At 36.6% G+C, this 23,861-nt stretch overlaps 1 protein-coding gene and 1 non-coding gene across 5 annotated transcripts in view; one reads left to right on the top strand and one right to left on the bottom strand.

Moving 5' to 3' along the window:
• The window catches only part of Dipk1a (divergent protein kinase domain 1A), a 106,062-nt gene that overhangs the window by 74,523 nt on the left and 7,678 nt on the right, over positions 1-23,861 (top strand). For all 4 annotated transcript variants that reach the window (XM_063254272.1, XM_003478939.5, XM_063254255.1 and 1 more), the window contains 2 exons: positions 6,800-6,934; positions 23,015-23,122. In XM_063254272.1, the coding sequence (XP_063110342.1) occupies positions 6,821-6,934; positions 23,015-23,122 (222 nt within the window). In that variant the 5' untranslated portion in view covers positions 6,800-6,820. The remainder of the gene's footprint in view (positions 1-6,799; positions 6,935-23,014; positions 23,123-23,861) is intronic.
• LOC111754302 (5S ribosomal RNA) lies at positions 973-1,091 on the bottom strand. The gene has a single exon (XR_002789010.1). It is a non-coding gene; the product is annotated as a 5S ribosomal RNA (ribosomal RNA).

Raw genomic sequence — 23,861 nt, 5'->3', positions numbered from 1 at the left:
AATTGCACCCATCCCAGGAGTTTTGTGACACTTCCTGTGTAATACATTCGGATTTTGTCCTGGTACAATTTAGAACCACAGCTGTGTAATCATCCCAAACCTAACATCACATCAGCATGTGGTTGAAATGTATGTTCTCATATTTTCCCCCAAGCCATCTAAATCCATAATTTCCAAGAACTGTATGGAATATGAGTTACATGGAGTATCTTCAGAGTGCAGCTCCAAATTATATGCTCTTTTTTCTTTTGTTTTTTTTGGTACTGGGGATCGAACTCACAACTGTGTGTTTGCAAGGCAGACGCCTATGCCGCTGAGCTAAATCCCCAGCCCACCTCCTCCCTTTTTTTGACAGCTTCAAAAGCATGCATTTTTAAATTGACATATTATGTATAAATTTAAAAAATAATTTACTGCCAGACATGGTAGCGCACACACTTGTAATCCCAGCACTGGGGGAAGCTAAGGCTGGAAGATCACACCAAGTTGGATGCCAGCCTATGCTACATAGTGATACCATGTCTTAAAGAAAAACCAGTAGAGCCTGTGTAGCAGAGAAAATGAACAGGTTGCTTTATGTATTAGCATGGATCAATCACAATATATGCTGAGAGGATGCAAATTAAAACAATACATATGTGTGCATCTGTTTATGTAAAGTTCAAGAGCAGTCAACATCAAACTCTGTATTTTAGGGATATACTATGAGTGGCTAAACTACTTAGAAAAGCACAGCCATGATTACTAGAGCAGTCAGGAAGAAATTAATTACCTCTTTATTGAGGAAGAGCATATGGGAAGAGGTAAAGGTACTAGAATATTCCACTTAGTCTCAAGTGGTAGTTGTATGTCTACTTCTCTTCTAATTAGCATTTAAACTATATTTACATACTTTAATTCTATATATGTCACAGTAAAATTTCTAAAGCACTAAACAGATTTTTAGATTCTTTTTTTTTTTTTTTTTTTTTAAGCCTACAGCACCCGGTATTCCCAGGCGGTCTCCCATCCAAGTACTAACCAGGCCCGACCCTGCTTAGCTTCCGAGATCAGACGAGATCGGGCGCGTTCAGGGTGGTATGGCCGTAGACCAGATTTTTAGATTCTATGGATATATTTTTAAATACATTAAAGATAGAGAGACCCAGTTCTGATTAGAAAGGTGATATATATTAATTTTACAAAGTGTATTTAATAAAAAAAGATAAAAACTTATAGTCCTACTACTCTTGACCCTTTGAGAAAACCACCCTTGACATTTTTTTATTTCCTTTAAGTTTCTAAAGTTTGTTAGTCTCTTTCTTCTCTTCTTAAAAAGCAAAATTGAGGGGCTGAGGATTTAGCTCAGTGGCATAAGCGCCTGCCTTGCAAGCAGGCAATCGTGAGTTCGATCCCTGGTACCGATAAAAACAAAAAAGACAAAAAAAATTAAATTAAATTAAAAAAAGCAAAATTGAGCCAGACGTGACACATGCCTATAATCCAAGCACTCTTGAGTGGTTGAGGCAGGAGGATGGCAGGTTCAAGCCCAATGTAAATTGCTGGGAAAGAGCAATTTAGCAAAACTCTGTCTCAAAATAAAAATAAAAAAGGAATGGGGATGTAGCTCTGTATAAAAGCTTTCAGTTCAGTCCCCAGTATGGGGCAGGGAGTAGTGGGGAGGCCAAATTGGAAACATAGTAATTTTGTTTTGTTTTTAATGCAACCCAGATTGGCCTCCACTTTATGCTCTCCTGCCTCAGCTTCCTGGACATCAAGGATTACAGGCCTGCACCACAACACCTGGCCTTATCACACGTGTGTTTTGAGAATAAATTCTTTTTACTTAATATATCATGAGCACTTTCCCACACTTTGACACTTCTTTGAAATAATATTTTACTCATGAGTCTACAGACAGGCTTGGTTTTCACCCCATGCAATTAATTCCCCAGGTGTTCTTGCATTTTTTTATGCTGTCAGCCTCTAAGAATAATAGGGACTAACATTCAAAGAAAAGGTGAGACTTATATGCTCATTGGATCTTTGTTCAAATTTTATTTCAGAAAAAAAAATTTATTTCAGGAATTCACACAAAATCAAAACAGAATATATTCATACAAATGGAGTCTTTTGAAATTTAGAATTGGTAGACACTAAGATTCTTTCTATAAATGTAAAAATCCATTTCTTAGATTAAGAATGCCTACTAACAATATATTTTAACAAGAAATTCTTATTGGAAGTTTTGTCATAAATGTAATTTTTCATGCTCAAAAAATACTGAGAGTCAATTTTTAAAAGACTTTCCAGTATTTTAAGGTTTTTGTTTGTTTTGTTTTGAGACAGGCTATGCAGTTCAGTTTAGCCTTGAACTAACTATATAGGGTGGCCTCAGATTCACAGTGATCCTCCTGCTTCAGCCTCTTGAGTGCTGGGATCACGAGTATCGGCCACTTATAGCCCATTATTTTAACTTAGTAAAACAGTGTTTTTCTTTTGTGGGGTGTTATGAGAGTCTTTTTAAGTTGTTTTGACTGCATATCATAGCTTTTTTTTTTTTTTTTTTGTGAAAATTATCATTAGACCAGTTTAAGTATAATACATTTAGAGCTTCTTAGCAGTTGGTGTTCCAGGAGTTTCTGACTGGCAGTGAAGGCCTTAAAGTAAGGGTACCAGGATATGTTCTAAATATAGTTTACTTGCAATTATTACGGCATACAGAAAATATTTGGCCTATTAAATTGTTTCCTCCTATTTTTTTTTTACAGCTAGCAAGTTTTTCATAAGTGTTATTACCATAAATGTAAATATGTAAGCAAAATATTTATGGACAAAAGTAAAGATATGATAAATATTTTCTTCCTCTATTCTCCAAATTAAGAACAGTTATGTAAGTTGCATTTAGGGGTAAATGGACTTTTATGTTTTAAATATTTATGGAAGATGTTGAATGTAAGAAACAGGTAAGAGAATAGTGTTAAGTGAAATTGGGAGTATTATATCTTTCTATTTTCAAAACTTAATGTAAATTATACAAATAAAAGATTTTTAGTTTTGTTCTGAAGTAAGTTATTATAGTGAGTTGAGACAATATTTAAAAAGAAGAAAGGTAGGGATAGTGGCTCATATCTGCAATCCTAGCATTCAGGAAGCTGAGGCAGAGAATTGTTTAGGCTCACCATGGGTTAAATAGCATGAATCTGTTTTTCAAAAAAAAAAAAAAAGCAGAACTGTTTATAAGTGGGACTTCATTTTATTATATGCATATTTTCCATCTTCAGTGATTTTTATTTATAATAAAAGATGTATAATAATTTAGTCAAAAAACTATGTAGTTCTGTTATTTCTATATGGATGCCAAACTTTTTTAAATTATAGTTTATTCATTTCCAGCTAGTTTAAAGTATAATAGTAATGTCTTACAAATTTGATTATTTCAACCTCATACTTTTTGTTGTCATTTTATGGTGTGACAATAATAGTTTCTTAAACAGAGCCACTGACTGTCTGGACTTGGTTATGCTTTGCTGCTAGGGTTGTTTCACAGGATCTCTGGCCTCTACCCACAAGATTCTAGTAGTAATCCCTAGTCATGAAACCAAAAATTTTTCCTCAGGGAGCAAAATTGACTGCTGTTGAGAATCACTGCTGTGGCGTATTTACTGAAATTGTGATCATGGTTTTCCAGAGCATAATTTGGAATAAAGTAGATACCATTAGTAGCTAAGCACAAAATCAGCAAAATAAAAAAGGCTGTTAGGCAGTAATTTTGGATAGTTCAACATAACAAAAATGTCAGACTATATTTCTTAATGAGAGACTAGATTGTCTAGGTGATTGGTATAGAACGCACCACTAGCTACATTTTAGTGAATGCTACATGGGAGAAACAAAATTAGTTAATAGTTATAGATGGCTGTTTTTTTCTTTAGTCATTATTTTAAAATGTAAGGCACAGTATTGCAGATATTAAAAAACATGTCAGTGTCCTTATATTATTTTGTGTTATCCCCCAAAGCACAGCAGTTTTCCATGGCCTGCTGGAATAATGTGGTCTGTGTTTGTCATTATGTCCATAATGATGATTCCCAGCACCTTGCTGGGAACATCATTAATCTAACTTCTTTTACACAATTTTTGGCTTTCTATATCATGACCAATACTCATCAGGCAAGTCAGCTCACAAGGTGTTCGTCAGTTGTAATGTATGCTAGAGGAAATGGGAAAATGTACCTCATTCAGAGACAGAGAAAACCAAAACATTTAAATATCACTACAGATCCATAATCACACCTAAAAATTAAAATAATCTCTTAATATCATTAAGTATTCTGTCATTCTTCAAATTTTCGATTGTCTCACAAATGTCCTGTTTTACCATTTTTCATTTGAATCAGGACTCCAAAAAAATTCACAGCTTATAACTATTTGATGTTTCTTAAATGTTTTCTAAATACTTAGGTTTCCTATCTTTTTCCCAATTGTATTTTGTTGAAGAAACTGAGTTACTTATATTGCAGTTTCCCACTGCCTACACTTTGCCTCATCCTGTCGTTTCCTTAAGTGTCCCTTATGTCTGTCTCCAGTGTTTCCTAGAAGCTGGTACTTGCAGTTAGAGACTTGATCAGATTCAGATTTGGTTTTCTTTCTGGCAAGTCTTTAAAAAAAACAATAGCCAGTGACAGCATTGTTGGGGGTTTTTTTTTTTTTTTTTTGTCTTTTTCGTTTTTTATCGGTACTAGGGATCGACTGCCTGCTTGCAAGGCAGAGGCTTATGCCGCTGAGCTAAATCCCCAGCCCCGACAGCATTGTTTTTAAATGGGTGTTTTGTTTTGATTTGTTTTGGAACTGGGAATCAAACTGAAGATCTTGTACTTGCCAGGCAGGTGCCCTGTTGCTGAGCTATATGTGTGGCCCAGCATTGTTGACCTCCCCCGTTAGTGACTTGCAAGTTGACTTAGCTAACATTCATTGAATATTTACCATGTGCCCAACAATGTGCTTGTGTTCTCCCATCTTAATGCCAACTAAGCCCTGCTTAGCTTCTGAGATCAGACAAGATCAGGTGCATTCAGGGTGGTATGGCTGTGGATGGTGCTTGTGTTCTATAGTAATTTGTCACTTCATCTAAACCTCATAATACTAATACAAACCAGTTTCTATATGAGGAATAGACCTCTTAGAGCCAAATAATCTTGAATGTCTTTCAAACAAGCCCCTTAGTATATATCTCATTCTCATTTATTTGATTTAATGTGTTTATCTGAATTTTCCTTTTATTTGATTCATTTAAAGCTACCCAAAAATGTTTTGCATTAAACACCATTTAGATTTTTAATAAATCTCAAAGACCTGGCATGTAACTATGAACTCATTGTACTCAAGCTTTTGGGATTTACCATCTGTTAACCCCTCCATAACAGATAGCTAAACCCCAAATAGGGCCAAAAGAATTCAGTATTTTCTGACTCTTTTTCCTTTCTACTCATTGTTTTCTGCAGGTGCACTTATGGCTCTTTCATCTCTCTGCTTTCTTTGCCTACTCACAGTGCTCACAGTGTCCTACTGTTTCCCAATGTGAGAAACTGGCTTGTGATTGTAAAAGCAAAAGTAGCTTTTCATTGTTTGTTTATGCATCTTTAATTTATTCTGCTCAGTTCTCTCTATAGTTCTCCATAGTTGCTCTCCAGATCCAAAAAATGAACGTCAAATTATGTTGAACTGTCACTTCTAAAGATTAAACTGTTTGGTATCGGTTGATGGACTAAGTTTCAATTAGATATCAGAGCACTGGAGGCAAAACAATACAAAGAGGATCTTATTGTGTGGCTTTGCAAGTTGACATGCAAGGAATAATTTATTTTTTTCCATCCCAGGGACCAAAGCCAAGGTTGCTGTATCACTCAGCCACATGCCCAACCCTTTTTGTTTTATTCTTTGTGGTGCTGGGGACATGCACTCAGGGCCTTGTACATGTAAGGCAAGAACTCTACCACTGAGCCACACTCCCTAGCCTATATTTTGAACCACCAAGTGGTTAAGTTGCCCTGGCTGGACTTGAATTTATACTCCTATCGCTACCTCCCAAACTGGAATTATAGACATGAACCAATATGCCCAACTGAGTACTGTGATTTATTCTTAATAAATCTTAATTTTTCTTCTCCAATCATTTGGTTGGCTGAATAGAGGGAACCTAAATCTCTGGTGCATACAATAGAAAAATAGCAATGACTATGGAATTTGATTTTTTATTCTAGTTTCAACAATGAGAAATTAGACAAATAACCAGATTCTTTGTTCTTGTGTCTTTTTTTTTTTTTTTTTAAACTGGAAATTGAATTCAAGACCTTGCTCTTGCCAGGCAGGTACTTGTGATACTGAGCTATATCCCTGGCCCTGTTGTTACTTTTTTAAAAAAATTTTTACATGATTATTCATAAAGACCTTTAAATTCTTATCTGAGTCTTTTGTAAGCTCTTAGTAAATAGATCGTATCTTCCTTTACCTGATGTTACACTGTAGTATGATACATGTGCTTGTGTTTAGTAAGTAGCTTTTGATGATGGTGGCTTTTGAAAGGGTATACATCTAAAAGGATATTTTGTTCCTTTTTTTTTTTCTTGGCAGGACCAAGGAACTTCCTTTTCTAAGACCAGTGCTGTTTGGTCTTGGTGAAAGTGCACTTTGTTCTACAATTGCCATATGAAAGCCTAGTATATACTGTGTTATTCTAAGAAAAGGGAAATGACTTCTAGGTCAGTGAATGCTGACTTGGTGCTGAATGAATGATTGTTATGTGCTCTTTTACTCCCAGGCTCGCTTCTCGTATGTTCGGATGAAATATCTTTTCTTTTCCTGGTTGGCGGTCTTTGTTGGAAGCTGGATTATATATGTGCAATATTCTACCTATACAGAACTATGCAGAGGAAAAGACTGTAAGAAAATAATAGTAAGTATTTGTAATTTTCTGGTTTCTTTTTAACACACTATAGTTAATACCTAACTATTCACTAACAACTAACTATTCACTAACAAAGTTTCAAAAATAAAAGTTAATTTCACATGAACGTTGTACTGAACATGCTGGCTTTTTGATGACTAAGTTAAGGATACTCCTCATCTTGAAATATCCAGTATGCAAAAATATAAATATTATGCACTACAAATAAGTTAATGTGGAAGCATCCTCATTACACAGTTTCTGGCTTTCAGATATATTTGAACTTCAGTTTACCCTAATCAGATGAGTTTTTAACATTTAGAATATAAGTGTTACTGATAAGCAAGCTTTCTGGAGCATGTCTTTTTAATAAGTACTCATTCTCAAATACTGAATTTTATATTAAAAGCATATATTTGCTATTCATTTTCTCTCCTATATATTTAGTATGTGTCAGGAAAATCATGCTGTTCAAGTCAAAGATTTTTAGCAGAAAGTGTTGGTTCCATGGCACTTACACATATTAAATGTGTTAGGATTTCAAGTAAATTTAAACTCCTTGATTTCTGTCAGCAGCTTCTAATATATAAATATTTTTAAAATTCTGAGATAAAGTATTTTAGGTTATTTATTTAGAATATATTTATTTTGTTTTGTTTTGTGGTATTGAGGCTTAAGCCCAGGACCTGGCATGCTAAGCTCTCCCTCTGAGCTACACCCCCAGTCCGTAGAATTATATGTGTGTATGTATGTTTTAGTTTGTATGTTTGTTTTGGTTCTAAGGATTAAATCCAGGGCTTTATGCATGCAGGTAAGCAGTCTACAACTGGGCTACATCTCTAGCCCTTTATTTTTTATTTTGAGATAGGGTCTTGCTAAGTTGCCCAGGCTGGCCTCAAATTTGTGATCCTCTTGCCTCACCCTCCTGACTAGCTGAGATTATAGGTGTGTGACATGGTACCTGGCTTAGAATTATACCTTTCATAATAATGATTTTGAGATACTAGTGATTATAGCCTATTAAAGATTCTGTATGTATTGAATATGACTTTACCCATACTAGTTAGGCTAGGTATATATATATATATATATATATATATATATATATATATATATCAAAGGAAGAAGAACTCTTGACTTTATAGAAGTTATAGTTATATAGCTGGGTGTGGTGGCACATGCCTGTAATCCCATCACTTGGGAGGCCGAGGCAGGGGGATCATTGCAAGTTCAAGACCAGCCTGGGCTACAAAGTGAACTCAAAGCCAGCCTGAACAGTATAGAGAGACCTTGTCTCAACAACAAAAAAAAAAAAAAAAGAAGAATTTATAGTTTGAAGGGAGAAAAATGAGTAATCACAGAGAAATATTACAATAGGAAGTATTATAGGGATATACATGAAAACCTAAGATTTTCCAGAGTTCTAAAACATAAAAACCAGTTCAACATTACATATTCCATCAGCCAGGATTAAAAACAAGAACAAAATATTATTCAGGAGTATGATAGTTTCTTAAATGGGAAAGGTAAAAATCACTAAAAAACAGGAATGAATTAGTAAAAAAAGGGTCCCAAATCAAGATTTAAAGATATCAATAATATGTCTGTTTCCGTTGGCCATTCCAGATTCTTCAGAAATTTTAAGGTAAGAGAAATCTTTGGGGCCAGTTGATGTACAAGGTTCTTTACGCGTTAATTTCATAGCTAAAATAATACTATGAAATATCCCCAAACCCATTTTATAAATGCAGAAATATGACCCAGAAAAAAGAGACAATGGAGTCAAAATTTGGCCCAATTCTGTCTCTATGTAAAGTTCATATTCTTCCTGCTACTCTGTGTCAGAAGAAACTAACAGAGGAAGTTACAGTCCGATAAAGCTAACAAAAAATCTACAACTCTTATCTGTTCACCTTCAGTGAAGAAGAAAGGAGCAGGAGTTATATAATCAATTACAATAACATACAGTTTACCAAAACTATTTTAAATGTTTATTCCCTTCCAAAAGAATGCTTCCTCAGCCCAACATGGCCATGGATTAGATCCCCAATAGTGAAAAGAAAATCCATGGATAGAATATTTTCCTGGTCAGATATATGTGGAAACATAGAGTTAGACAAAAAAATAAACAGCTGACGTTCCTGGAGACTTCTAAGTGCCTTTAATGTGGTTATGTGTATTACACATCTTTAAGAGAATCCAAATATATTTGAATGAAAAAAGTATATCCTCACCAGCTCCCTTTCCAGGAAGACCTATTAGCCTCTTCTGTTGATTTTAAAAGTACTATTCTAGGAGATTAAGCCAAAATTAAATGAATTTAATTGAAAGTATCTTGTATTGATATAATAAAATGTAAGGTACATATTGGTCCATATTCTGTCATAAGTGAATTATAGTTGAAGTGCCTCATTTTTCACTTTAATTTAATTTCCTTTTAACTTAATTTATAAGAAATAGAAACAGAATCTAATTGAAATATAATTTGATACTTAATAAAACTTGAAAATAATGAAAAAGCTTTCTAAGTCTAAAATACATCATTTTTCTAAGGCTGGCAACAATTGCAGTTAGTCTGCATTTGGAACTATGTTTTGTAAACCTTCCATAACCGGTAATACTAAGGATAGTATGGTAAGATATACTATGCATAGGAACTATGGAATTAGAACTAACCAGAAAAAAAAAATATTTTAAAAGTGTATTTAAAGGGGATGGGGATTTAGCTGAGTGGCATAAGCGCTTGCCTTGCAAGCACGCAGTCGTGAGTTTGATCCCTGGTACCGATTAAAAAAAAAAAAAAAGTGTATTTAAAGCTTAAAAGACCTAACGTGATAGTGAAGAATAACTTGATCAAGAATTGGAAGATGGCCAGGGATTTAGCTCAGCGGCGTTAGTGCCTCCCTTGCAATCGCACAATCGGGCGTTCAATCCCTGGTACCAAAAAAAAAAAAAAAAAAAAGATTTGGAAGATGGTGAAATTTGAGGACAGTGAGTTTGGTTTTAACAGTGAGCTTAGTTTGTATAGCTGCTTTTTCTTAGAGATATATGCCCTGAAATACAGTTTTAAGGTGGTATGGAACTAAAAATCTAGTCCTAGTCCAATCAGAAGTGGGAAACCTGGTATGCTAGGCTCTTGAGCTGAGAACCTGAAGGGCTAACCAAAAAGTAAATGTGAGCTAACGAATTTCAGAATGATGAGCTGAATTTCCTAATCTCCTTTACCCTGTGTAAGTAAATGTGTTGATTGTGAGCAGGACAAAAGGGTCAGAGAAGGCCAGCGGTGGTGGTACCTACCTGTAGTCCCAGCACTTCAGAGCATGAGGTAGGAGAATCATCATGAGTTCAACGCTAGCCTGGGCTACATAGTGAGTTCAAGGCCAGCTTGAGGTACATAGCAAGACCCGTCTCAAAACAACAACAACAACAGCAGCAAAGGTGGGGAGTGTCTCAGAAGCAGAACTATAATCATGCACCACATAATGTCATTTTCAGTCAACAAAGAACACATACATGATGATATATGCCATAAAGCCTCTATGTTTAGCAGGTTATATCATCTAACTTTGTGTAAGTGCATTCTATGATGTTAGCACAATGAGGAAGCCACCTAACCATGTATTTCTCAGAAATATCCCAGTTAAGTAACTTACCTATATACTGCTGAGCTGGGTGTGATGGCTCACGCCTGTAATCCCAGCATGGGAGGCTGAGGCAGGAGGATCATTGCAAGTTCAAGACTAGCCTGGGCTACAAAGTGAGCTCAAGGCCAGCCTGCACTGCATAGCAAGACCCTGTCTCAAAAAGACAAAAAAGAGGGGGAAAAAAAAAAACCCAAAACTATATATTGTCACAGAGCTGTTGCTGGGAGCAAGAAACTGGCAGAGCCTTTGTTAGAAAACTAGGGCTACCTCATGTATCCCACCAGAATATCTGCCAATTTCTGGGGACCAGGAGAATGGGAGGATAAAATTTCATTGAAAGGCAGAGCAGCTGGGAATATAGCTTAATAGTAGAGCACTTGCCTGGCATGTGCAAGGTCCAGGGTTCAATCCCCAGCTGCTGGGGAAAAGAAAACAAAGGAAAGGTAAAGCAGACATTTTGCACTTCAGTGGTTTTATAAAATACAGATTAAAGTTATGTGTAATGATTTTCAGTTAAAAGCCCAGAGGGATATGCCCTCAGAATGAGGATAAGCCAAAATAGCTTGAGGTTTACCAGAGTTACAACCTAGCTTCAACTCTGCACAGTTCATAATTGGGTTAAGATGACCAGCTATCATTACATCTGCCTTGTAGAGGGAAGGGAAACTCTGGAGCCATTGCATGAAAGAAAAAAATTACAAGGATTGCTAAAAATCAAGATTACATGACCAGAAACCTAGAGATTAACATAGACACTAAAAGTACGTCAATAAATGATTTGGATAATAGAGTCATTCAAAAAGAACTTCATATTCACCTAAATAGAAAAACCTATAGAGGAAATAAAACAATGGATAATTTCAATAGAGAATTATAATGTATAAAAAACTTCGAGAGCTGTTTGGAAATTCCTCAATGTGTGGGGATTTTTTGTTGTTTTTTTTTTTTTATCTTTTTTGAGACAGAGTTCTGCTATGCAGTTCAGGCTGGCCTTGAACTCACTATGTATCCCAGACTGGCCCCAAATTCATGGTGATCTTCCTGCCTCCTCCTCCCAAGTGCTAGTATTACAGGTGTAGCGACCATACCCAATTTCAAATGTAAAGCATAGAATTACCATAGTATCCAGAAGTTCTTCCTCTAGATATAAAAAAATTTAAAGCAGGAACTCAAACACATACTTAGAAACCAATGTTCATGGTATTCTTAAGTTCAGCACCCCAACCCAAAATCCAAAATGCTTGGAAACCCAACTGCTCCAAAGTCCAAAACTTTTTGTGTACTGAAACAGTATTCAAAAAGTTTCAGATTTCATAGTGTTTCTAATTTCAGACTTTCCAGCTATAGATCTTTTATGTATAAAGTCTGTGCGAATATCCCCAAATATGAAAAACTCTGAGTTCAAATACTAATGATTTCAGTGATTTCAGATAAGGGGTATTCAGCTTGTATACACATACAACAAAATATGAATATAGCCTTTAAAAAGAATGAAATTCTGGGGGGCTGGGAATTTAGCTCAGCGGCATAAGCACCTGCCTTGCAAGCAGGAGGTCATGAGTTCGATCCCCGGTACCGATAAAAAGTAAAAAAAAAAAATGAAATTCTGATATGTGCTATAACATGGATAAACAGTTGTAAACATTATGCTCAGTGAAATAAGCCACACATAAAAGGACAAGTATTATATAATTCCATTTATAAGATGTACTTAGAATAACAATTAGATATATAGCCTGCCATGGTGTTGCTCACCTGTAATCCCAGCTGAAGCAGGATTGCTGCGAGTTCAAGCCACCCTGGACTACAAAGTGAATTCAAGGCCAGCATAGCAAAACCATGTCTCAAAGATAGAAAAAAATTTTTAATTTACTTTTTTTTTCTTATTTTGAAGGTAGTAAAATATAACAAAACAAGATAGAACAAAGCCAATTGAAACAATGCAGTGAAATTGATACAGAACTTCAGGGCAAGATACTAGGATGACAATAATAGGTTCCATAGTATCCCTTGTTATCTTCACAATAAATGCCTATTCAATCAAGTATGGCAAAATCAAATCAAAAAAGAGAACATTATCAAACCTTTCAAAATAGAATATTGAATAGAGCAAAACAATCAGAATAAAGCAAAACAGTGAAAACAATATTTGCTTTCAAAGACAAGCTAGAAGGAAATACCCCATATTCACTGTATTGCATATTGTCATCCTCCCAAGAGATGCTCAGACCTCTGGCTCCAGGTCTGCATAATCAACTCAACAAGCATTTAGTTGCTTTATGTACCTTAGTTGCTATCAACTCCAGTTGACCTTGAAACTATCCCGTTGCTAAGCGGGGTCGTGTGGTGGGCTCACAGGAGACACTGACATTCTCTCCCTGGTGCTCCTGCAGCTCACAGTGCTTACCAGGAAGGTTCGTTGCTTTCTTGGTTGGTCCCCCAGGTTCCAGCATGGCTGATTCTCTGGAGACACTGACTTGTTCTCTGCCTGGCACCCTGCTAACTTTAGACTTTGATAATTCATGGATGTATATTTACTTCTGTGATAACCTCTGGCACTGAAAAAGTGTGTCATTTCCTTAATATAGAAAAGATGGAATAAAAGAATACTTGTTACAAAAGAAGGCAAGTAAATAAAGCAACACACCAGTTGGAATAAATGGAAAGTAAATAGTGAGATGATAGATATCATAGACTGAATCTGCCTGGAGCAAGTTTATCAGGGTGGTCTCTTGGGAATAACGTCTATGAAGAGTAGAAGGGGGGAGGAGGCCAGAGGGAGAAGTCAAGTTGCAGTGCAGTGGTACGAGAGTCTGTAAGTCCTATGGGGAGCTCTGGAGCTGGAATGACCTTGCAAAGTCCATACCTTTTTACCCCTTATTGTCCAGTCAGTAGATGCAGATTCCCACCCTCACACCCAGCCCTACAAAAGGACATGATCTTGAGCAGAGCTGTTCTCTCTACCTGAAAGTCTTGAAAGAAGCTCAGCTGAGAGCTGTTTACTACCCCTACTCTGAGAAGCTAAAGGATTACGTGCATGTATTCTGAAGGAGATGGTGGGGGGGTATATCATGGCAACAGCTGGTCCATGTTGAAACCCAAACATGTTGAAAATTACATTAAATGTAAATGCATCATTTATTTCAGTTAAAAGAAAAAAAAGATCAGGTTGAAGTTAAGAGATAAAAATTGCTGGGCTTGGTGGCACACACCTGGAGGCGGGAGGATTGCTGAGTTCGAGGCCAACCTAGGTATAGTGAGACCCTGTATAAAAAGACCAAAAAATTAAAACTAAAATAAAAAAATAAAAATTAAGTCTGCAGTGGACCCTTAGCTTATAAACTCAATTTGTGCTCTAGGACTGGTTGTTACTCAAGTTGGCTATCAGTCAAGACTGTTTTCCCATAAGAAATAGTAGAAATACCCATAATGAGTTCCAAACCTCCTGAAGCACCCCTTAACTACCCTGTTCATAATTTTTTTAAAAAGGTTGTATAAAGTACATAGTTTACCAGAAACACCAATAATTTTCCTAGTGTGTTAACCAAAAAGTTATAAAATGTGCCTGGTTTACCAGAAACAACAGATTCATACTGTACTCACTATTCAGGTAAACATCTTTGGTTTGCTGAAAGGGAAGATGAAATGGAAGTGGTTATCATGTAGAAGAAGAGTCCCTTTCCCTAAGAATATCAGGAGTCTGGCTCTTTGGTGTCCTTTCTTTCCTGGGGAGAATCTGTAGCCCATTAGGACTGCTTCTGGCTCAGTAGGTCTCAGCCTTTTCAGAACTAAAAGCTACTATAAGGTTGTTTCTTTTTTTTTTTTTTAACATTGTTCTATACTATGACATTACAGTGTCTTTAAGCAAGTGAAAACAGTGATTGTGTTTTTCTCTTTCTGAGTGAGTCATCTCTATAAATGTGTGTAGCTTTGTCCAGTTTCTCAGGTTTTTCTTCTTTTCTGAAGAACTTTACTGCACTGATTGTTGATACTCCTCCTCTTCAGAAAGCTCCTCAGCAGCCATTCTCTGTTGCTCAACCAGAAGTTGCTGAAGTTCCTCTGTAGACGATTGATTCCTCTGAGTGTTCCTCAACATCGCCACTGTGTACCTGCAAGCCTGTGGTGTAGTGACCGTGTCATCACGTACAGGTCAACTGAAAGCTCAGGCTCCTCTACACAGTCTTCAAAGTCTCTTATATAATTTTAGGCCATGCTTTCTTCCAGGCAGGACTCAGTGTCCTAGAGAGAATTTCAGAGGGTTGGGTCCAACACCTGTGTTCAACAAGCCCTTCAGGTGATCTGAACTTCCTTGATGTTTGAAAATCCATAGTCTACAGTGACTAGCTTGGGCTAGCCACTTCCTTAAGGAGAAAGATTGTAGCTCCAACTGGTTCTTACGCATTCTTCCTGAAAGGGTATAAAATATAATTTAGCCAACCCACATATCTTAAATACCTTTAATTTTATCAAATTTCATCAATAAAATTTTTTTTTTTTTTTTTTTTGAGGTCTCACTCATGCTGCAAGCTGGTCCTGAACTTACTATGTAGCCCAAACCGGGTTCAAATTCCCAGCAATCCTCTTGCCTCAGCCTCCCGAGTGCTGGGATTATAGGTATGAGCTACTAGGCATGGCCTAAAATCCCAATTTTCTCGTTAACAAAATCTCAGAAATGGAGCAGGGCATGTAGCTCAGTGGTAGAATGCTTAGATACTTGTGTGCATGAGGTTCTGTGTTTGATCCCCACTTCTAGAAAAAAAAAATGCTAGAAAATCAATTAGGTCTTGATAGAAGGAATATAAAAGCACTTCATTCTGGTCACTGCCTCTGGAGTGTTGGCTTCCTGATTAGAGCTCTAGCCAACACGTTTACATGCCTGATTAAGCTATCAGATACATCTGACTATAACCTGCACGCATGCACACACACACCCCTCTACTGTGTGTACTTGGGATTTTAAAATGAATTATGATCATTAGAACAGAAGGAAAGGGCCAGGCATTGTGGTACACACCACAATGCACACCAGTAAGCTGACAGGAGGATCACAAATGTGAGACTTCTGGGCATAGTGGCTCACACCTGTAATCCCGTCACTGGGGAGGCTGAGGTAGGAGGGTCTCAGTGAGTAGGAAACCAACCTCAGCTACATATGAGTTTAAGGTCAGTCTGAATTGCATGTCAAGATCCTGTCTCAAAAAACTAAAAACAACAACAACAAAACACAAGTTCAATCCTAGCTTAAACAGTGAGACCCTGCCTCAAAATTTAAAAAAATTTTTTTAATCGGTACCAGGGTTGAACTCACGATTACGCGCTTGCAAGGCAGGTGCTTATGCCGCTGAGCTAAATCCCCAGCCAAAATAAAATATTTTTTAAAAGACTAGAGATGCAATTCAGTGCAAAAGTTCTGGGTTCTGTCCTAAGTGCCGCTCCCCCCAACCAAAAAACAGTGTGGGGGAGGGGGATTAGAAGTGTGTGCATGTGTGTGCAGGCAGAAAGATTTGAACAATTTGAATACTTTCAGTGACTAAGAGAGAAGTCAGCAGAGGGAGAGAATAGGGGTTGAAGATAAAGTGAGTGTGCATAAGATGGTGAAGATTAAAATAGCTGATTTAGGGAATGAAGAGGGCTTTGACTAGAGACAAGTGGAGGATTTTCAAGCCTTGTGAAAACCCAGTTGTTCCCTGCTCCCTCCTCCTCTTAGGAGAAACTGAAGTCTGCAGTTGATACCTGAAGTACATTTTTAGAACACAGGTTTTAGAAAATTATTTAAAACCTATTACTTACTACCGGTGAGTTTATTATTATTGCCCCCTTGTGGTGCAATTCCCACAGTTTATGAAATCATTCCTCCAGCGTATGTGAAGCTAACTGCTGCCATCTTCTGGTGCTATGAAGAATGTGCAAGCAAAGAGTGGTTATTAGATGGATCAAAATTGAAATCTTAGGAGTGGAAAATCTTTGATATTTTCTGCTATCATATTGTGAAGTTGAACATTGTTTATAATTTTTGTATATTTTTATTTAGAAAATTATATTACCTACAGTGATTATAGTTTGTATGTATGACTGTGCCTGAAAAAATAAAACAAAAAGCAGTATGTGGCCAACTGTCCCTTCCACACAAGCATGTAGGAATTTATTTCTGGCTTGTGATGGAAATCGAAGAGCCTGTTCTTTGTGACTACTCTTTGATGCAGAGTTGGCTTTAGGCCTTTGTTGAAAACAAGAAATCTGATTCTTCTAGGTGAATACCAGACATGTCTGCACTGCTTATCAGTGTGCTAATAAGATACCTGGTTTGAGCTTTAACACAAAAAAGTTTTAAATATTATAGAAAATATTCCCACAATGAATCTCCCCATGCACACCATGGGGACTGAACCCAGGGCCTTAATGCATGTAAGTACTTGACCACATAGCTACACTCTTTAGATCCCTTTTTGTTTGTTTTGATGCAGCATCTCACTAAGGTGCCCAGGCTGGCCTTGAACTTACAATCTTCCTGCCTCTGTCTCCTGAGTAGCTAGAATTATAGAAGTATATGTGCCACCAGACCTATTTTTTGTTTCCTATATTGTCCAGGATGATCTAGAACTCCCAAGCTCAAGTGATCCTCCTGCCTTAGCACTCTGAAAAAGAAATTGAAGAGGATATTGCAAAATGGAGAGATAGTCTGTGCACTTACATAGGAGGAACCAATATTGTAAAAATGGCCTTACTTCCACAACTGTTACACAGATTTAACACAATCCCAATCAAAATTCCAATAGTATACCTCACATAATTAAGGAAAAATCCTAAAATTCATCTGGAACCAGAAGAGACCTAGAATAGCAAAGGCAATCCCAGGCAACAAAGACAAGATGGGAACATCACAATCCCTGACTTGAATTACACAATAAAGTTACTGTGATAAAAACAGTATGATACTGGCAAAAGAAAACAGACCTGACGATCAGTGGAATAGGTTAAAAGATGCAGAAACAAATGCAGACACACTCAGCCACCTTATCTTTGACAAAGGTGCCAAACACATTCACTGGAAGAAAAATAACCTCTTTAATAAATGGTGCTAGAAAAACTGGCCCTACACATGCCAAAGATTAAAACTGGACCCATATCTTTTACCATGTACTAAGCTAAAATCAGAATGGATCAAAGATCTTAATATTAAAACAGAAACGTTAAATCTGCAGGAAGATCGAGTTGATAAAACTCTTGAAGACATTGATGTAGGCCAAGACTTTATGTATAAAGCCCGGATTACACAGGAGCTATCACAAAGAATCGACCATGGGGCTCTCACCCTCCTGAAAAGCTTTTGCACAGCAAGAGAAACCACCAACAGAATGAAGAGACAACTCACAAAGTGGGAGAAAAAGGATTACTATCAAGAACATAAAAGAACTCTGGGGCAAGGGAATCGTTGCAAGTTCAAGACCAGCTTGGGCTACAAAGTGAGCTCAAAGCCAGTCTAAACTGCATAGTGAGACCTTTTCTCAAAAGGACAAAAAAAAAAATCAGTCCTCCTAGATTTAAAGATGCAACCCCAAAATAGGCATCTGAGATGAGTACATACTTATCAGATGAAGAAAGACAACAAATTAATATGTGAAAAAATGTTCACCATCGCTGTTCATTCAAGAGATGCAAATTACCTCATCCCAGAAAGAATGGATACTATCAAGAAATCAACCAGTAACAAATGCTGGAAGGACTGTGGGGATAAAGGAACCCTTCTCCATTGTTGGTGGAGACTGGTGCAACCGCTGTGAAATGCAAACTGGTACAACTACTGTGGAAATCAGTGTGAAGAGTCCTATAAAAACTAGGACTGGAGGTCGCATTCAACTCAGCTAGTCCCCTTCTGGGTATCTTCCCAAAAGAATTAAAAATGTCATACCACAAAAATATATGTGCACCTGTATTTATAGAAGCACAGTTTGTAGTGGCCAGATCTTGGAAATAACCTAAATGCCCATCAACTGAGGAATTGATTTTTTAAAAAGTGATATTTTTGTACAATGGAGTACTACTCAACCTTAAGAATAAAATAGAGACTTTTATAGGTAAATATATGCAGCTTGAGGCCATACTTATTAGTGAAATAAATAAGACACACAGGTGTAAACATCCTATTGGCTCAGTAGTATAAGAAGCCAAATGATACAACGTAACACATATGTGTGTATTATAATGTGTGTATACAAACTAGTTAAGATAGTTATATTACTGATTCCTCTGAGTTCACTGAAGAGAAAGATTTGTGCTGGTATTGTTCAGACAATTGAATATAGATGTCTTGTGCTCTGGGTGAATGATTTGGAGATGACAGTGTGCAGTGTATGTACCATTGTTACCCCCAATTGAAATGTCTTAAAATTTATTTTTAATTTTTTTCTTCTATTTTTTGTTTTTGTTTTTAGTTTTTCTTCTTGAAATAAAATGGATTTAAAAAATTGGGGAATGCTGTATATATAAAGAAGAGGTGAAGAATATAGGGCCAGAAAAGAAATATACAGCCTCAAGGTCATTCATTTGAAAGATGGGTGTTCACAGAGGGCCATGTTCAAATCCTTATTTATTTATTTATTTTTTGGTACTGGGGATCGAACTCATGACTGTGATAGCTCTTTGAGTCCTATCCCAGAAGCTGTTCATAATAGAATTACTACTTCTTCTGAATAAAGCTCCATGTACACTTTACTCACCACACTGGCAGGTGCTCTTCACCTGTGTTTGATTATGTGCTGGGAATTGTGCAAAGCCCCAAGGAAACAAAAGCACAGTCTTGGTCCTGCTTTGATTTGCTTGTGTGGACGGAACGAGTGTGACTCAAGATGTTTCTTGAGAATTGTGAGGAGGGGCATTTGGCCCAGTCAGTAATAAACTTGATCTGTTAGTTTCTTTCCCAAACAAAAATAGTTCTAGTTATTTTACCTACAGGCACAGGCTTGGAGGTAGAAGGCCTTGTCTCAAACTCCAACACCACTAACCTGCTCTGCAGGTCTCTTAACCTCCCTCACCTCAGTATCCTCATCAGTGAAATGGAGATAATGGTAATGCCCATCCCATGGGGACATGTGGGGCTGGGGATTTAGCTTAGTTGTGTAAGCACCTGTCTGCCAAGCACAAGGTCGTCAGTTCAGTCCCCGGTACCAAAACAAAATAAATAAAGTGATGTACCTGCCATGCTCATAGGATGATGTTGGCATACAGAAAAAATTTGACAAATACCTGTGTGCCTACCACCTTCTTAGCAAGTCATAATCTTTTGCCATATTTGCTTCATTTTTCAAAAGAAAATATTACAATTAGAGTTAAAGTTCTCTGTAATCCTCTCTCTATAATCTTCTCTAGAGTAATTACCCTCTTGAATTTGGTATGAATTCTTGACATCATTGTTTGCATAGTTTTTCTGCATGTACCTGGTATGATAAAAATATGAATGTTTATTTTTTAATTATTATAGAGAGTTACATATTGCCATTGATCTCCCTCAAAAATACTTCCCTCAAACTCACTTACTTTTTCATGAGTAGGCTTTAGTTGCAAAATGTAGCTCCTTCAGTGTCCCGAAGCAATTCAAAATACTCACCTTTCATGGTTGCTTTAACTTTGGGGAAGAAGTTGCATGGTACCAGATCTGGTGAATAACATGATGTTTTGATTTAACAGAAATTTCCATAAACAGTTGGTCAGTGAATGGTGATCAATAAATGCATGAATGTTTAAACAAAAAAAAATTATGCAATCCCTGGTACTGCAAAAAAAAAAAAAAAAAAAAGTATGACAGCCAACATGGTGGCACATGGCTGTAATCCCACTAGGAAGATCACCCACCACAAGTTTGAAGCCAGCCTGGGCTACATAATGAGTTCAAGGCCAGTCTGAACTACATACTGAGACCCTGTCTCAAAAACATGGAAAAGTGTTACAGTGAAAGATATGTTGCCATTATTCCCCCTCAAACACATCCTTTCAGTCTAAGAAATGTGTCTTTTATTGTAATAATTGTTTTAATTTAAATATTTTACCACCTCTTATACATAATAAGTACAGTAGTATTGCTTTGCATATTTCTATGTTTTAAGAAATGATGCTAACCACACATTGTTCTGCAACTGTTTCCTCTTAACATTAAGATTTTTTTATGTTGATATGTATGGGCCTATTCTTGCATCTTGATGAATGACCTTTCTACCTTGTAGATTCAAGTATTTTTTCATTTGTAAATGAAGTGTCCTTGAATTCTACTTTGAATATTTTTTTCTTTACCACTTACTCCTGTTCTCCTTTATGTGGACATACTGGATATCTTTTGTCTTCTGTGTCTATAAATTTATCTCAATTTCAGTTTTTTTAAATTTTCATTTTATTTTGCTCACTCTCCTCAATATAGCCCCACTATATTTTTATCCTTTTTTCTCTTCCTTTCCATCACCATTTACAATGTCACTTTTATTTAAAGATTTTTCTCTTTCTCTTCCTTTCTGAATTCTGTTAGCTTGTTTTACATTTCCTTCTGTTGCCTCAACATTTCTTCTGCCTTGAGGGCTTATTTTAAACTGTTTCAGTGAATTTCTTTTTATTCATACAATATGTTAAGTCTGCCTCATGTCAAAATTTTTTTTTTTTTGGAAAATTTCTTTAACATTTGCACTTTTTATTGCATTCCTTACACTTTTTCCTTCCTTCTTCTCCCTCCCTCCTTTCCTCTTCAGTATGGGAGATGGAACCACAGGGGCCCTAAGCAACATTTCCAGATCTTTCTACTTTATTTTTAAATTTTGAAGCCTGAGCGTAATGGTGTAGGCCTGTAATTGCAGCACTCAGCAGACTGAGGCAGGAGGACCACCAGAAGTTTAGGGCCAGCTCAACTGCGTACAAGACTCTGTCTCAGAAAAAAAAAAGTTAGTGAGTCAGAGTCTCACTAAGTTGCCCAGGTTGGCCTTGAAATTACCATCCTTCTAACTCACCCTGCTGAGTAGCTAGGATTATAGACTGGTGTGACTGTCCTCAGCTTTCCTAAATATCATAGATACACTCTACAGATTTCTTGCTTGTATTCTTTTGATTAGTACTCATTCTTGTGTTGTTTTTTGTTCATTTCGGATTTGCTTTTTGAGATAGAGCCTTACTATGCAGTTCAGGCTGGCTTTTCTTAGTATGTAGCCCAGGCTGGCCTCGAACTCAGCCTGCCTCAGCTTCCCAATTGCTGGGATTACAGGTGTCTGCCACAAAACCCATTACTCACTACACAAAACCTATTACTCATTCCTGTGTAAAAAGAGGCTTCCTCAGCTGCCCATTTGCACTTTTGCATGAAGCAACTAGTACTAGTGAAGCTGCCTGTGATTCTGAGAGATTCTGTGTCTGCGTCTGTGTCTGTGTTATGTGAGAAAGAAGGAAAAGGTGAGGTAGACAGAGACATGCAGGATCAGCTTAGGTTCTTTCTGGTACAGCACTTACAGTACTGCTCATAACATAGTTTTCTAACTCTAGTTTGTCAATAAATTGCTCCCAACAAATATAACACTTTAAAGGATTTTATCATTACTACTTACCAGTCAGCCTGCCTTGTCTGACTGTTTCATGATGTCATGTAAAGTCTTGGGAAGTCCCATAGCTTGTGCCCCTGAAGCCTTCACTGTAAACCACAGTGATGGTTTTATCCTTCAGATTCTCTCTTGCTTGGTGCCTTGCTAACTTTAAGAACTGAGGCCATGGCAGGTACTTCCTCTCAGCCTCCTTCTGGATTCTGGAGTAATCTTTATTGAATTTAGTAAATAATCCTTATTTATTGTGCCTATGGTAATGATATTTATCAAAGAATTTACATTCATTTTTTCTTTTTCTTGCTTTTGTTTGATCTCAAGGATAAAAAATAGCAGATGTAACTTTGTTGTGTTGTTTTAAGTTATTGTGTTATTTTAAACATTTAAATTCATTTTAAAGTCAGAGTCATTTTTGATTTAAAGAGTGCCTCACCTGGGTGTTGTAGGGCCCACCTGTAACCCCAGCATGGTTTATAATCCCAGGCTGAGACAGAAGGTTGACAAATTCAAACCTTTTCCTGGCAATTTAGCAACTTAGCAAGACACTCTTAAAATTTAAAAAAAAAGGACTGGGATTATACCTCTATGCAAAAGCCTTGGTTTTAGGCTACAAAAATACAAAGGGAAAAAAAAAAAGTATGCCTTCTATTCTTAGAGAAAGTAAAGACCATGTTAAATGGAGAAAATTGTTCCAGAATACTGTACACATCCAGGAGCAGTGAACCTTATCATATAACAAGTTAGAATCAGAGCTTGGATTCAAATCTAGATTTGTGTAAATTCAAAGCCTAAGTTCTTTATGAGAGAATTTTGTCTTTACCAGATGTTTCTTCTTATGAACAGTTTTTATTAACTACTTCTTTATGTGTCTTGGTTTTTAGTGTGACAAGTACAAGACTGGAGTTATTGATGGGCCAGCATGTAATAGCCTTTGTGTTACAGAAACTCTTTACTTTGGAAAATGCTTATCCACCAAGCCCAACAATCAGGTATGGACACTGAAAATGAATATGAAAGAATTTCAGTGAGCTCTAATTTTACCTTAAGCTAAAAGCTTTATTAAAATAATTCTCAAACAATAAACCTAGGACATTATATGTATTTCAAGTTTGAATGCTTTGATTCATTCATGCAAAAGATATTTAGTAATTCTCTAGTTTCAGTATATTTCAGACTTTGTTTTAATTATTAGAAATAACAGTGATCTTTGTTTTAATTATTAGAAATACAGTGATGATTAAGACAGACAAAATTACTTCTCTAAGAACTTTACATTATCCCAATGGTCAATGGATAGGCTGTAGATACAAATGGTTGATAGATAAACAATAAGTAAACAATATAAACTATGCCGTGTTCTATGTAGGAGATCCACAGGGTGAACTGATAGAAGATGCAAGGAGTGGGATAGTATCAGTGTGCTTTAGAGAAGTCAGGGAACACCTTTAAAACCTCACATCACAGAGATCACAGACCTCAATAGAATTAAACCATAAGCAGGATGATCAAAAGCAAAAAAAAAAAAAAAAAAAAAACCTCCACAAATGACTAATAAACATAATTTAAAAAGCTGTATCTCACTTATCATCAAAGTAGTATAAATAAAAACAATAAAATAACCCTTGAAGTAGAAGAAAATATAACCGAACATCCTTGGGAAATGGAAATTTTTTTTTCCTCAGTAGGGGGAATTGAATCCAGAAGCATTCAAACACTGAAATACACCCC

This window comes from Cavia porcellus, unplaced genomic scaffold, assembly GCF_034190915.1.
Source record: "Cavia porcellus strain 051 isolate PalLab524CR breed Dunkin Hartley unplaced genomic scaffold, mCavPor4.1 scaffold_1, whole genome shotgun sequence".
Taxonomy (NCBI): domain Eukaryota; kingdom Metazoa; phylum Chordata; class Mammalia; order Rodentia; family Caviidae; genus Cavia; species Cavia porcellus.
Note: the sequence above shows the minus strand (reverse complement) of the source record. Positions and strands in the feature narration are given on the sequence as shown.